Here is a 15,891-nt window from a genome sequence, read left to right as displayed (position 1 = left end):
GTGTATACGTTGTTTAATAGAATGAGCTATCAAAATAACATTAAATAAACAATTTGTTGACCACTTCCAGAACTAATACTTTGGTACATGATTAATAAGACATTAAACTTTTGATCTATAATGAAAAACAAATTTGAATTTTTAGGCAATTTTTTGAGCTCCCATATTTGATAGTTCATTTACTCAATACTGGCCTGTGCGACAACTTAACCATTTTGCCACGACATGCCTCATAATTTTGTGGGACAAATTATTCAAGACATTTTTATTCCTTGTTTCGCGTACTTATTTTTTTAAAGATCATCGGAAGAGGGTAGAATAAAAATATAATTTTGTTTTCTAATTTAACAAAGAGCTTTTCCAAAAACATCCAAATGTGGGAGGAAATAAAAATGAAATTTGATTGGTGAATGTAAAATAAGATGGTTAAATGCTACAAATTAATATATTTAGGAAGAAATATACTATCTTATCTTTGGAGATTTCAAGGCAGTGGAGAGAGTATTAAAAATAAAGAAAAACTTTTTTTTTTCTGAAATATCCACTTTTTCGTGGTGGCGGGTGCGCTAATTGTCCAAAAATAGAATATTATTTTTATTTGAAATCATCAATCTTTGCAGTCGGTGGGTACGCTAAACAAGATATAAAAGTCGCCTTAGTAGACGTGCATATTCCTGGCTCAGTACTGATTGGTTATTGTTCAGTTTGCTTGACACTTAATTATTAATTAATCTTTTCCATGGTAATACATTGTAAACTATTGATAGTCACATGGTGTGTAGACACGCCACTGCATAATAAAGTGATTTTTGTACATGTTACTCTTCTACCAAGCTGCACTCGTTTTAAAATACAGGTTATAGCATGGCAATTTGGAGAGATGTTTAGCCATTGGTTCCATGTACACCACAACATGACTCATGTGAATGTTAAATAATGCAGACATTCTTCTTCCAGTCTACTGCACAGATTACCACCAGGCATCCCAATGGGCACAGACTACATTTCTTAATCGCTGTCTATACTATCAAATTTTCTTTAACAAAACACTCTGGTATGCCCATATATAGTCATGATGTGCCTATATATGGTGATGATGTGATGTCATCATGACCATAAAAAAAACTGTTGTATGCCCATATATAGACATGATGTGCCTATATATGGTGATGATGTGCCTATATATGGTCATGATGTGATGTTATGACCATATTTGGACATATGTCAAATGTTTTTGTGAAATATAATATGATTATCTGAACAGGTATTTAGATACTCAACTAAGACCAATGAGTTATAATACTTTTTGTTTTAAATTTTAGGAGGAAAAGTGTTGTAGCCCAGACCCACAATAACAGTTGTATTCGTGACAACATTAGTAACATCTATGGACCAAAGGCCTTACAAAACTTGTTAGATCTAAAACAAAGTGAGCCCTCTATAGATTGTTGTGAAGAATTCGGTGTCAAAATATGCTCACAAGATAAAAGTGTATTCAGGTTAGTGTTTATTTAGTGTTTTTTTTTCTTTTTTGATGTAAAAATTACATTATACAGTAAACATTATAATGTCCATTATTTATTATATAATGTCCATTATTTATTTGTTGATTATATATATAATATACCAGTATATATATATTTGTTGATTATATAGATAATATATTTACAACTAGCCTAGGAAATTAAAGTTCTCTTCCTTCTGTACATTTGTCTTTGGATTATGACTTAAGTCCAAATAGTGGGGCAGGGGGTGGGGTGTCAGTGCTTGCATTTACTTACCAATTTATTTTGAACATCTAGATTATTGAATTTTACACCCCATCTATTTAAAAAATAAATAAATATATAAATAAGATTCACAAATAATAATAATACATTTTTTTTATTTCATTACCAGAATGAGACAGTAGGCCAAATGGCATAATGAATTAGATAAACATTGATATTTTAATACTTTTTTTCATTCACTTCAGCATCTCAGGTTATATATCAAGCTGTGAACATGGGTCCGGTAGAAGCAGTGCAGACAGACAATACTACTTCATAAATAGCAGACCATGTGATTTTCCAAAGGTCAGATTATTAAAATGGCTGCTATCTACTGTGGAGTCATGATTTGTGAACAAACTGAATGATGCATTTACTGTATATGATTTATAGACAAGACCATTTTTTGTAATTGTTTATTGATAGTAATTGTTATTGTCGTGATGGAATAATAGACAATAACTGGATTTGCGTCAGGAGAAACATGTATAGGTGTAATTCTGCCCTGACGTGGAAATGTACCGAATACTCAGTACATTTGAAAACAACTGCGAAAAAAATCGCAAGTTGTTCTCGGGTGGGACTCGAACCCACGATCTCCAGATCACTAGCCTGGCATCATACCTCTAGACCACCGAGCTTGCGCCTGATGGCCAGGGTTGAATTCGAGTCCAAGTAAGCAGCGGGTACTGCAGTGTTTATTGCTGTCTTATCATGTTAGTTCAATATACAATGTCCTCAAACTAATATAAAGGTGCATAACTTTATATTATGTAGTGTACTATTTTTTGTATTATTTTCAGGTATCAAAGCTTGTAAATGAAGTTTACCATATGTACAACAGGCATCAATATCCGATGGTAGTACTCAACATAACTTTACAAAAAGGTAATAAGTGTAAGAAAGTAGTCAGCTAAGTGCTATATAAATTACCAGATTGATTGAGAAAACTATTATCCATAGGATATGCAGTTCTTTTTTTTTTTTCCTGCCTTGAGCATTTGTAGTCATTAATATTCAGTCTAGTCCTACTATATCCATGGATTGAGACAAATTTTGTTAAAGTAGCTTGACCAAATACACAAGCATATTGTCTCTGTGAGCTTTTAAACCCCAAACTCTCAGTAGAAAACCTGATCATGCAATTGTTATTTCTTTAAAAATGTGTAGGTGTATTTTGGTAATACTGTGTTGATTTATGCATTCAGACATTTTTCATTTCAGATTATGTTGATGTAAATTTAACACCAGATAAACGAAAAATACTTGTACAAGAAGAAAAGACTTTGTTGGCAGTCATTAAGGTAATAATAAATATATAGGTAATGTTACTATAAACAGTTTTAACACAATGATGATTTTTAACTCGGTTATACTAGATTATGTACCAGCTTACTGAAGGCACTTCAACATAGGTCAGGTTCACAGGAGAGCCCTAGTATCCGGTTTGGAAGCTAACCGTTAGCGCTGACCGTTAGCACCCATGTGTGAACGCTCAATCAGTTAGCGCTAACTGTTACCAGGATCTGGATACGCTAACAATTAGCGAGCGCTATCGGTTAGCAAGTTGCGCGCGTTTCTATCATCAACCAATCACACATACGCGTTTCCAATTTCCAGTTTCCTATTGGCCAGTGATTCAATGATCATGTTCTTGGTATCCAGATCGAGATTTCTGGTATGAACGCACAGCAGCTAAATGTCAGCAAGTTTCCGGATCCTGCTAGCCATTAGCTGTCGTGTGTGAACATAGCCCTAAGTAGATTTAACTTCTGGGTCAGTCATCATACACAAATGGTTAAAATTAAAGTCACCTGACAAAAGTATAACTCTTTGATTTATTACTAGTACTCAAAGCATTACGCTATTAAAATATCTAAATTTTACTCAAGTTGTAATTGAATTACAACTGACGCTATTAACATTGACTTATATAAAATTCTAATCGAATTCTAACTTTTTTTAAAGTAATCTTCATCCTCATGACATCAAATCACTGTGTAAACGATTGTCATAGTTTGCACTATACTAGTATACATAGTATTTTGTATACTAACAGAATTTGACTTTATATTTGCAGACTTCACTTGTAAAACTATTTGAACCACTGTCCGGTACCTACCAACTAAAACAGCCTATGAAATCTAGTGAGTTACCTTTAGAGAAAACTTAGTTCACATGTTCCAACATTTAACAAGGTCATGTAATTAACAACTGATGCTTTCTAATATGATCATTGAGGTACAGAACTACAAGTAAAAATGTATAGTTGTATATTATTTTAATTCTCATTCAGTTACAAGATGAAAAGATACTGCAGCAGTTTTTTTCATGTCTTGAAATTATTGCTCTACTGACTGATTATATCAGGAGCTTAAGGAGTTCATCATGCACTATATACAAACTCTAATCACAAACTTAGGGAGTTGATTTGGTTTTAATTTGTGACAAGAAATCCTAAAATTGTACAGGATTTGAATACTCTGAGATTGGACATCAAGTGTCTAAACTATATATCCACACACTAGAGTTCGTGTAATTGGCCAAACCATTTTGTGTTGCAGTCTCTAGAATACTATTTGCAAGTTAATAGTACTATTTCTTTGCTTTTCAGATTTATTACCAAGTAGTTTTACTAGTAGAATGAAATGTGATTCAGTGGAAATTGTAAGATCTGGAGAAAAACCAATGTCAAAGGTTACCAAAGCTACTTTATCTAATTTGAAAAGGTATTGAATATGGTTTAGGTTTTATTTATAGTGTTTCAGGATGACTTTACAACAATGTGAGAATAAAAGAATAAAGGGAATCTTAACGTAATGAGTTAGTGTTTATTCTTTGCTGTTTATTTTACAAGTGACAACTCACTACTTAGTGTGTCACATTATTTAGAAATTCCTTTGAAGTGTAGCTCAGTTGTTTAAAACTGGTGTTAACCACTGTATATATTATGAAGGTATTTGTGTCCCAGGTTCCATTCCTTCCGTCTACTCCCTTTGCGATATCGTTTGGAAAAGAATTACAGCATGGCCCATGAGCATGTTGAAGAATGCAGTACAATTTCATAAAAAGCTGGAGATTGACTGTTCAATTTATAACAGGGGAGTTAATTTAATTTTACAGTACTTAATGTACTTAATATAACTTGATTTATTTTTTTCAATTCCAGATCTTTCTCTCATCCAGATGCAGAGAAAAATGACACACCTGAAAAGAAATCTAAATGTAAGTTATTCAACGCTTCTTAATTTCTAAAAATGTGTATATCAAATGATATATAAGAGTAACAAATGTTAAAAATAAGTAACAATTTTAATAGAATATATATAAATAGAATTTAATAAAGTATGTAATGTTCATTTCATTTATGGAGGTCCCAAACTTGATAATTTCTTCACACGGTTACCACCACAATCTGACAATGAGACCAGTGAGGATGATGCAACAGGCAGTCCAGAGAAAGCTGATATTCTTGATATCAACCCAAAGGACAATACAGTTTTAGATGTTATTGAAACCAACAATGAGGAATTTAATGGAAAAACTGATGGAAAGGAATCCTATGAAACAGCAGATGGTAAAGGCAATCATGAGATTTCATTACCAACATCAGGACAATCATGCATCATAAAAGTAGAGAACTTTAACAGTTTCGAAGAGCTCAAACAAGAGAGTTCACAAAGTTCCTTGACAGACAGGTTTCATGATTCACCAGTGTTAGATGGTGATCACAGTGGAAGTGGAGATCTAGAAAGACCATCTACTGATGTTAAGTTAGAAAGTGAAGATTCATTTGAAGCTGTTGATAACAGGGGAATTAGTGAACAAAAACTAGATATATATGTAAGTATATAATATCAATGATTATTATAAACTATATATAAATGTAAGTATATAATTTTAATGATTATTAATAAACTATATTTAAATGCAAATGTAATAAAAGCATTATTAATGTGAGTTTTACATGATTGTACATTACCATTTATGAATTTATATATTTTCTACTATCTTATTCCCATTGTTTTCTGTTTATACAAGGTCGATGAAGCATCCACAGTTTTGAAAAAGAATGTAACCATTCCGTTTAGTTTTGAAGGTCTTAAAAAATGTCTTGTTACAGAAGGTAATAATCAATTACTATTATCATTATTATTATTGTCGTTATTATTTTGCAATTATTTCAATCATTATAGAATTATGTGCTTAATCACCTAAAATTAATTGAATTGTTTACTTATATAATTAATATTTATTTTTATTATAATACTATTTTATTGAGTGCTACATTAATCCTGGATTATTTTTATTGTTAATATCTTATGATATTTTGTTTCATTTTATATATTTTCTACTATCTTATTCCCATTGTTTTCTGTTTATACAAGGTCGATGAAGCATCCACAGTTTTGAAAAAGAATGTAACCATTCCGTTTAGTTTTGAAGGTCTTAAAAAATGTCTTGTTACAGAAGGTAATAATCAATTACTATTATCATTATTATTATTGTTGTTATTATTATTTTGCAATTATTTCAGTCATTATAGAATTATGTGCTTAATCACCTAAGATTAATTGAATTGTTTACTTATATAATTAATATTCATTTTTATTATAATACTATTTTATTGAGTGCTACATTAATCCTGGATTATTTTTATTGTTAATATCTTATGATATTTTGTTTCATTTTATAGAAGTTGTTTCGGGATCTGATGCCAATGTTGGATCATTCCATGCTTCAATCACTCCAGCTGATAACACCGCCGCTGAAAGTGAGCTTGTTCGTCATATTAGGTAAATATGCCGCACTTTGCCCACCTGTGATTTAAAGTATTGTGGCTTCTCTGTGCTAAAGTATACCATACTGCCAATTCATATGCTGATTACTCAGCTTAATATTTAGCCACAGTACACTGGCTTTAGGATGGCACACCTCAAATAGGGCATTGCATAAACAAAGTAAAAAAGAAAGAAATTTCCCGATTATTCGACTATTGCTAAGTGTCCAAAGAGGAACTTTCCTTTAAAAAGATTGGCTCTAGTTGTTTCATCAAGGTAATCATATTATTTACAGACTATCAACCATATATCTGGATGTTTCTTTTCATTCGTTTTCTCCTCAATAGCAAAGACATGTTTAGCAAAATGGAGATCCTTGGTCAGTTTAATCTGGGGTTCATTATTGCAAAGCTGAAGAGTGACCTTTTCATTATTGACCAGGTTAGTTATACTCCACACTATAAAATATTCTTTTACAAAAAAACTGTTCTACGATATGATGTCATCATGAATTTGATAGTCTGGACTGGGCCTTGAAATTGGTTAGTGAATGATTTTTAAGAACCACAAGCATATGAAAAAATTCTGTAAATATACTGTATAAAAATATTGAAGTGATAAAAGTTTGGCAAGCAAACATTTTAATTTTATCAATTTTAAACATTCGGCATTATTTCTGCATGCTTTGTTGCACATTTTTGTATGTAAATTTTTATATACTTTCTACTAATGTTTTAATGGAACTAAATTTTTTCTTTAGCATGCAACCGATGAAAAGTTCAACTTTGAAACATTTCAAAGAACAACTACTCTACAAAGCCAGAAGCTAATACAGTAAGAAAAATTAATGTATTAAGTAATTAATATAACACATATGATTTCTGGGGTGTCTAGAAAACTCAGATCTGAGTTTTCTAGTACGCCCCTGGACCCCTGGCTGGGTCCGAGTTTCAGTCACATAATCAACAGTTGGCTGTGACAATGAACGCGCAAGCCTGCACGCACCTCTTAGATTCTACTAAGTGCATGGTTGGCTGGGTTGCTTTGGTCGAGAAAGAGAAATTTTGTCGGTGAATTGATTCTCGAATGAGATAACGAAAGCTCTCTAATGTCTTTTACTGCATGACCGTTTTTATATCATTAATAAAACAAATTTCTTCTAATTTTAAGTATATTTTCCACTGAATTTGTGATAATTCGTTATCACGCATAGACTTGTGCTAAGTGCTTGACAAATTTATGATCAGGCATGTGTTTCTGCAAAATGCGTTTTACTCAAAATCACTTTGAAAAGTGGGACCGTCCCGCACAATGCAAGATGGTTGGTAACTATGTTAGGGAGCATTTTAATCGTCCATGCTGCTTGGAAGGAAATCATCCGTTTTTTTTCACTTCAAAATATTTTGCCAAATCTGTCAACTATATTTTTTTAATGGTTCATAATGTACAAACACATTTAACTAAATGTTTGATTTTGTTTTTATTCCAGACCCATGAGGCTTGAACTAACAGCTGTAAATGAGTCTATACTTATGGATAATATTGATATATTTCGAAAGAATGGCTTTGAATTTGAGATATCAGAAGATGGTGAGTATATCAATTATTGTTGTATTCATATTAATGTAACATTACTGTCCAGACTGTTAAATTTTATTTAAAAAAAACAAGTAACATACCTAAATATGTCATGATGACATCACATTATGACCATATATAGGCACATCATGACTATACATGGCCATACAACAGGTATTTTTTGTCAAAGAAAATTTGATAGTGTGGACAACAAGGAAACATGAAGTTCATAACCGGACCAAAAATAAAATTCTTGCTATCACTTCTTTTATTGTTGATCTTACCACTCTTCACTGTTTATGACATTGTTTAATTATGACTTTAAGTAAACAATTCAGTTGATTAAATTCTTATTTTCCTAATTTTATATTTTTAGCACCATTAACACAGAAAGTTAAGTTGGTTTCATTACCAATCAGCAAAAACTGGACATTCGGCACAGATGACATTAATGAGATGATCTTCATGCTAATGGATGCACCAGTGAGTATATTATAAATATCTAATTATTATCACTAGATGGCAGTATTCATACAAGATGACAATGTATGATGTTAATAATTGTAGTTAATACACAGAGGTCAAAAGTCAATAAATGGCAGCAGACTTTATTGTTGTTTTGGTTATTATTTTAGGGAACTATGTGCCGTCCTTCACGTGTTCGGCAGATGTTTGCCTCCAGAGCCTGTCGAAGTTCAGTGATGATAGGAACTGCGCTCAATCAATCCGATATGAAGAAGGTAAATGTAAAGAATTTTAAAATGATTACACAAACTTGTGAATTGTATGAAATACTAAGTGAACTATAAACTGTATTTTTTTTAAAAACCCTTAAATTTAACCAGGCTGTGTATACTGACTGACTGCAGAAGAATGATTCAAAACTTATAGTAGAGGGTAGTTGTATACATAAATGAAAAGTGATCGAAATTACAGGACATAATAAGGGTGGTGGTGGTGGTGGCTGGGAACAAGGGCCCAAGTCCGGGAGAAACAAATTTTATATAAATTTTCTACATATAAAATTCTAAATTTGAAACCCCTAAATTAGTCATATTTTCCCCCAAAACACTTTTGAGAAATTTTGAGCAAAACCCAACCACACCCGCATTTCTCTCGTTGGGAACATCGGCCCCCTGCATCATAATTATGGTTGCCACAACTAAAAATAAATTCCCCCTTAAGTTTTAAAATTCTCTCTTTTTCTACAGCTTGTTCGTCACATGGGAGAAATTGACCAACCATGGGTGAGTTTCATATTCTCATAAAGCATTAAAACATAGACCTGATACTTTAATCAAGTGCAATATGCAGGAATATAGTATAAATAAATAAAAAAGATTTATATAGTGCACCTATTCCATTCCAAGAAATGTTTGAAGAGTAAAAGGAACCAGAGGGAATGTATTATTGTAACTTTTTAAAATTTAATGTTCAGTATCTATATGGTCAGTTATTCATAGTTTATTTCAGTTTTGTAAAAGTAACTTCAGTTTATCACTACAATCTTAGCATAATAATACAATCTGAATGCAATACATCAAAAAAACCTTTCTCCTGTTCTCTTTCAGAACTGTCCTCATGGTCGACCCACAATGCGCCACTTGATTAATTTAAAGATGTTGCCAGATTAATTAGTATGCGATTCAGTGGATCTTTGCACTAAGCTCCACCCCTTGGATATTGTTGCTAAGGTCACGTTTAAAACTGTTCTGTGTTTCAACTTTCTGCACTTACAGGCTTAAAATTCATAGCTCTTGTCAAGTATTAAGAAGTGAAAGAATTTGATATAGAATAATGTATTTGATTATTCTTTAATTATTGTCTACAACTAAATCAATATTTTTTTAAACAGTGGTTTTTGCTATGTAGATGAAAAAGCAATAAAATTTATCATAAAATATGATTTCATCTCAAATGTTTTTTGTTGAACATGTGTGCTATGCAGTCAGTACAGTGCAGTACCAAAAGTGTTCTTTAATTGGAGGGAGACATTTACAAGGCCTAAAAAAAATTAATTGTTTGTTTGCCCTTCTTTTTTCAAAATTATAAAAAGGGGCGAGTGGAAATTTTTTTATTTTATTTTAAGATACTCATCAGATGGAATAAAAATAACCCACAGAGGCCTAGAATGGCAATATTTTACATCAGACAACAACTTTAAACTAATTTGTAGGGCATCGGGCAAAAAATAAAGATAAACTCACTCACTTTAAGTTTTTGTTTTTCCACCCCTATTTTTTTTAAAGTGAGGTAGGGGCAGGCGGAGGAGGGCAAACAAATATTTTAATATTTTTTTTTTGGCCTGATATTTATTAGCTCTGGCTTTCATCCACACATTGGACTTTATCAGGAGACGCACAAACATGAAATGTAACCTCTATAGTACACATTAGAGATTCTTAAAGAATTTATATGGGAAATCGTTTTTAACATCCCCACTGAGGGGTACCTGAACATGGGAACTTTTGTGAGTGTTTTTATTTTACAATAATTAAAATGTAAGAAGGATATCTTTGATATGATTGCAATATAGATTCATTGGTCTACCAGATGTAGAACATACATTCTAATAACTTTACTGTAGGTTAAGAAGGAGCAAAGAATTGCCTTCTTATGTTACAATTTATTCTAGTAAGTGTGTATCTTTAGGAATAGACAGCAGAGGGGCTGAGATTGGATGCTCCGTCCGTTTCCCTGGACATCAATTTTAAATTCTTGGATCCGCCACTAAATTAGCAAAAAACCAATAGTCGGAAGACAGATTTAACAAATCTTTAAATTCAATCTAAAAACTTTATTAAAAAATAATTTTATAATGGTTTTAGCATTACAAAGTAATTTAATATGAAAACCCTACAGATCATATTACATAATCGATATTGTAACAAAATGTTTTAGTATCATCTTGATCATTTACAATTTAACACCAGTTTTTTTTATGCTGGCATTGGTTAGATGAGTTTACATGATTAATGGTAATTTTCTTATCCTGGTCAGACAACAGTAAATATTCTTAGTTTCAGGATCAACTGGCACTAAAATATCCCCAATTTTTAAAGTCTTATTGCTGATGATAATAAAAACATATTGGTATGAAAACTATTATAGCTACAGTATTACTAATATTTAAATATAGTATATTGATATTCAATATATTTATGTATTAAAGTAATTTCACCATGAACAAAATATATGAATACTTATAGAATCTGATTTTTTAAACCAATGATTTTAATATATATAAACCCATCTGTCAATTTGTTAGGATTGCATTGTCTCGGCCAATGAGAGAGCTTGTCAGTCGTCAATCACATGATCCGTCTTTCCATCCGTCACGCCACCGTTCGTTGACCTGTGTACAATCAAACTGTGGTTTTCCTAATCGTCTGTTGACGTCGTTGTGTAGTCCGCAGAACCATTGTGATAATTTGTGTTGAGTTCTTGTATCTGGTTCATTGGTCTTCAACCTGGAAAATTAAAAGCATGATGTCACATACTGCCTTTCAATGCGCATTTTCAAAAGAAAATGGGACCCTAGCGACACACTATTCTTCACATAGACCCTACACTGGCTGGCAGATAATTTAAGAACTTGCGTAGTGAATAAAGACGGTCATCTTTCTAATGATTCTCTATAATAATAATTTTTCTAATTGAGGACTATAAAACTTCCAGTACTTAAGAGGTAAAAAAACTTCCAATGAATGAATGAATCAATCAATCGATTTATAAGGCAAAAAATACAGCAGTTGAAATTTATTTCTAGAAAAAGTTAGCTAAGAATATAGAACTGAACTGTGCTCATATGGAACACTGCAGTGATATTGCACAGAATATTTTTCAACACTTCTGAAATTTCAACACACTGCCTGCAACTCTGTGCATTGATGAACAATTGAAAACATCACACAAACTCGTAAAGCTCCTACTTTACAAACCACAAGATTCACAATCACTTATTGAAAAACTAGGCAAATTTGAACTTGATAAAGGATATTATTATTGATGGTGTCACATCAAGAGTGGTGTACTCTAGCTGAGAAATGCAAGTGGAAAATTGAAGTCAAGATTTCTTTTAAGATAAAGGAACCAAACTAAGATTATCTGCTGCTAAATGGAGAGCCCCAATTAATGAAGCATATAGATTTTTTTCACATAAACTGCACCAGAAATGTATTGGATGTGATTCTGTTCATTTATATATCTTATATTTTATAAATATTATATAATACCTATTCTCAACATTGTGACAGTCAAACTATAATGCTACTGGAATGGAATGAAAGAAGTATAATAAATTAGGATATTTCCAGATTTGAACATTTGTATGGTCTAATTGAACCACATGATGATTTTATATACGGTAATATACAAAAACATTTTAAAATAAGATTGCATCTAATAGGCAAAAATTTTGTTGAAAACTTTTTACATACTTCTCTCTTAAATCTTCAGCACACTCGTTACATGGGAAAAACTTGGAGAAGAGGTGGATAAATTGCTTCATCTCGCTTTGTTGAGTTGTACTTGGGTTGTCTGGGTAATATGCTGCCATCGTGTGTAGGAATGACCAGGTATTGGAGCCCAGCTCTTCTCGGTCCAATGGACATTCAGGATCTACTGCTTCTTGGACATTTCTCATCTGAAAAAAGAATAAACATAGTGTTGAGAAATAACTTACAGAAATTATCTTTCTTTGACCTTTAATCTGTATATTAATGCATATCAATCAATTATTTGAATATCAGAAATATTCTAAATATTTTTTAAAAACCCAACATCCTGACAAGGCAGTGTAAGCCCACCATTGAACAATGACCAAAACAAGGAAGTGTAATGTCACGATTAGGTACCTACCTAATATGGAAGTGACCATGCTTCTTAGTTATATTAAGCCTGGGCCAACCTACCTAAAATCCTTTTGAAATCTATTTCCTATTTCTTCATTTTATTTTTTTTTATGTCATTTTGTTAGTTTATTTACTTCCGAAGCATAGAGCTGTCATACTTAAGGAAGACACAGAAGCTAATCAAAGTTAGGTAATTTGAAACCTCCATGGTTAGGGTAGGCCTTAGACCTTTTAAGTAATCTGTCGTTGCTATGCGCACAGCACATCCACACTATACACGCCAAGGCTCATACATTCAGCAATTAGGTAAAACTAGCTGCATTAACACTGAATATGTCGTTCTTTTACAAAGCACTGTCAATGTTGTCGGATAAGATCAAAGAACACACAGTTACCAACCGCCACATGCTCGGCTCATGTGAGTGAATCATTCTCAGAAAAAATAATGCGGATTCTTAAATCTATTTTAGTATAGTGGGAGGGGGTTTTACAACAAAATCTCCCGCCTGCAAATTGGCGTAGGCCTAGATAAGGCGGCCTCCTACTTAGCTACCCTACTAGTAGAGTAGCCTACCTAAACTATAAAGAGGGCCAGGCTCCCTCTCTACTACTAGGCCTAAGCTAACCAAGCCTATTCTATTCGGATTATGACCAGTTGAGCCGCCGACAAGTTGAGCCGCAAGTCATTTCTATGGAACGCCAAGCGCGTCTCTCAGTGAATGTAGTGCGTTAATTGCGGCGTATTTCAATTAACTTTCATTCTTGGTACTGTACTGTTGTTTGGGATGTATTTCAGTTTATTTACTCAATTATTTAATTCTCGGTTTTTGCACTGATTTATTAAATATTTTTGGGATGTATTTCAATTTATTTACTTGTTCTTTCTATCGTTTTAATTTAAATTTTGTGAGTATTTGCTCAGTCAGCTTGCCAGATAGTAAAAAAAAAACTCCATACATTCTTATCATTTATTATATATAAGTTTAACAAATAGTACAAAAATAAAAAGTATATAAATTACAAAACCATAGTAAATACTGTATATTAACATAGGCCTAACACATTTAAATTTATTGTTTATAGTCATCTGTCTAATTCAGTCGGCTAGCCAGATAGTAAAAAAACTTATATATAATAAATAATTTAATTAAATAATTTAACAAAATAGTACAAATAACGAATAAGTTAATTGAAATACGCCGCAAGCCAAACGTAAACACATTTTTAATACGATTTTGCAATTATACAACTTCATTTATTTGTATAAAAATGTACATAAAATTACATTTTTAATACGATTTTGCAATTATACAACTTCATATATTTTTATAAAAATGTACATAAATATATTAACATTCTAATTTTCAATTACACAATTATACATCACGAACGGCAATACGAGCAAATCAACGACTGACAAGACTGTGGGATGAATATGTAGCTGGTATCCGGGGGGGTTCATTCACTGATGACATCGGCAAGCCGACTACATTCACTGAGAGACGCACTACATTCACTGAGAGACACGCTTGGCGTTCCATAGAAATTACCGGCGGCTCAACTTGTCGGCGGCTCAACCGGTCATATCCCTTCTATTCGAAGCCAGCAACAAGAAGTCACTAAACTCACCTTGTCACTCTCCGACACTGAAAAAGTCATACCTCGAGCTTTTGCAAATGACCTGAAATCTGTACATGCTCTACATGGCTTTTGTTTCTTTGTTCCTTGTCCAGCATGTGATGCAAATTCATTTGTATTATGATGTGAACTACCAGCATCGTAGTTCTCTCTGGAGGCTGCCATCTTTAATTTTTATTGCGTCAGATCATCCTTCCAATAGTCTAATTGCGTCAAAGGTACATGAACACTCGTCAACACAGTAGCGAAACGCGTTCGCACCATACCGTAATTCAGTATACTGTTACCACAGTAGTTCTTTTGTTGTTGCTGATATTTTATTGTTGGTAGATAATTTCACTTCATTTTCGAGTGTTTAATATATTTTTTTGCTTATGTATGGTTTTTGACTTTTTTACAAAACCTTCAAATACATGGGTCGATCTGTTTGTAATATTTTTTGTATATCTTGTGACATAGCAAGTTACAAGTACATTCATACACCAATAGCGAATATACTGTATTAGAAAAAAAATCAACTTTGAAACACATGTACTATAAAGCTTTAGACCTAGTTGCATATCAGTGAAGCATTTCTCCAAATTAAATTTTTCATACCATGCATGTGAATATAACATTATTATTATTAGGAGCCTGAAAAAATTTAATTGCCTCATTTTAGGGGAAATCCCTAAATTGTATTTCAACAGCGCCACCAACTGGGGTTTTCAGAAAAAAAAAAACAGAAGTTGCAAAAGAGATTTGGTAAGTTTCAAGTGTGCTAAATAAACCACGGATAAATACCATGTTCCATTGTTTAAAAATAAAATTACTTCAATTGAATTTGTAGTCTGGTATTTTAGCTATCGTTACCTGGCATTTTGACCTATAAACAACTAATTTAAACAACCTCACCTAGGGTAACCATGCATGGCTACTCTACCTAGGCCTAGTTTTAGGGCATTGTGAAGCCAGCAAAAGTGAGTATCAACGGGGACATCACTGGATCACCCAAGGCCTAGGCTGGAGGTCAGTAAATACTTGCCTGCCTTTCACTGGTAAATTAACTGAAATTCCAAGACCTCAATTTTGTGCAGTAAATGAAGTTCCACCAAGTTCCAGGTCACTTTGATGACCAAATTGTAAATATGATAAGTGTGTAAATTTCTAGAAGTCTCATAATTCTTTTTAATGCAATGCACAGGCTAGCTGCTGTCTCTTATACACATCTAGATGTGTATAAGAGACAGGTATATTAACATAGGCCTAACACATTTAAATTTATTGTTTATA

The 15,891-nt window shown here is 32.5% G+C and overlaps 2 protein-coding genes and 1 non-coding gene across 3 annotated transcripts in view; 1 reads left to right on the top strand and 2 right to left on the bottom strand.

Moving 5' to 3' along the window:
• LOC117110119 (mismatch repair endonuclease PMS2-like) overlaps window positions 1-10,030 on the top strand; it is a 14,938-nt gene extending 4,908 nt beyond the window's left edge. Inside the window, exons 5-21 of the mRNA XM_033252717.1 lie at window positions 1,323-1,499; window positions 1,976-2,075; window positions 2,573-2,657; window positions 2,994-3,073; window positions 3,850-3,916; window positions 4,384-4,498; window positions 4,939-4,994; window positions 5,143-5,612; window positions 5,811-5,895; window positions 6,466-6,565; window positions 6,898-6,991; window positions 7,311-7,384; window positions 8,040-8,140; window positions 8,505-8,611; window positions 8,764-8,868; window positions 9,340-9,375; window positions 9,700-10,030. Of these exons, the coding sequence (XP_033108608.1) occupies window positions 1,323-1,499; window positions 1,976-2,075; window positions 2,573-2,657; window positions 2,994-3,073; window positions 3,850-3,916; window positions 4,384-4,498; window positions 4,939-4,994; window positions 5,143-5,612; window positions 5,811-5,895; window positions 6,466-6,565; window positions 6,898-6,991; window positions 7,311-7,384; window positions 8,040-8,140; window positions 8,505-8,611; window positions 8,764-8,868; window positions 9,340-9,375; window positions 9,700-9,762 (1,915 nt within the window). The 3' untranslated portion in view covers window positions 9,763-10,030. The remainder of the gene's footprint in view (window positions 1-1,322; window positions 1,500-1,975; window positions 2,076-2,572; window positions 2,658-2,993; window positions 3,074-3,849; window positions 3,917-4,383; window positions 4,499-4,938; window positions 4,995-5,142; window positions 5,613-5,810; window positions 5,896-6,465; window positions 6,566-6,897; window positions 6,992-7,310; window positions 7,385-8,039; window positions 8,141-8,504; window positions 8,612-8,763; window positions 8,869-9,339; window positions 9,376-9,699) is intronic.
• Trnat-agu lies at window positions 2,338-2,409 on the bottom strand. Its single transcript has one exon. It is a non-coding gene; the product is annotated as a tRNA-Thr (tRNA).
• A 1,006-nt stretch (window positions 10,031-11,036) lies between the features above and the next one.
• On the bottom strand, window positions 11,037-14,809 carry LOC117110125 (FAD-linked sulfhydryl oxidase ALR-like). Its single transcript, XM_033252726.1, has 3 exons — window positions 14,611-14,809; window positions 12,568-12,773; window positions 11,037-11,598 (listed from the first exon to the last, which is right to left on the bottom strand). The coding sequence occupies exons 1-3, from the start codon at window positions 14,782-14,784 to the stop codon at window positions 11,436-11,438; spliced, it is 543 nt and encodes a 180-aa protein (XP_033108617.1). The 5' UTR covers window positions 14,785-14,809; the 3' UTR covers window positions 11,037-11,435.
• Window positions 14,810-15,891: the final 1,082 nt, after the last annotated feature.

This window comes from Anneissia japonica, unplaced genomic scaffold (assembly GCF_011630105.1).
Source record: "Anneissia japonica isolate Jap-2015-1 unplaced genomic scaffold, ASM1163010v1 scaffold1829_len478734_cov173, whole genome shotgun sequence".
NCBI lineage: Eukaryota > Metazoa > Echinodermata > Crinoidea > Comatulida > Comatulidae > Anneissia > Anneissia japonica.
The sequence above is the reverse complement of the archived record's forward strand: the minus strand, read 5'-3'. Positions and strand labels throughout refer to the sequence as shown.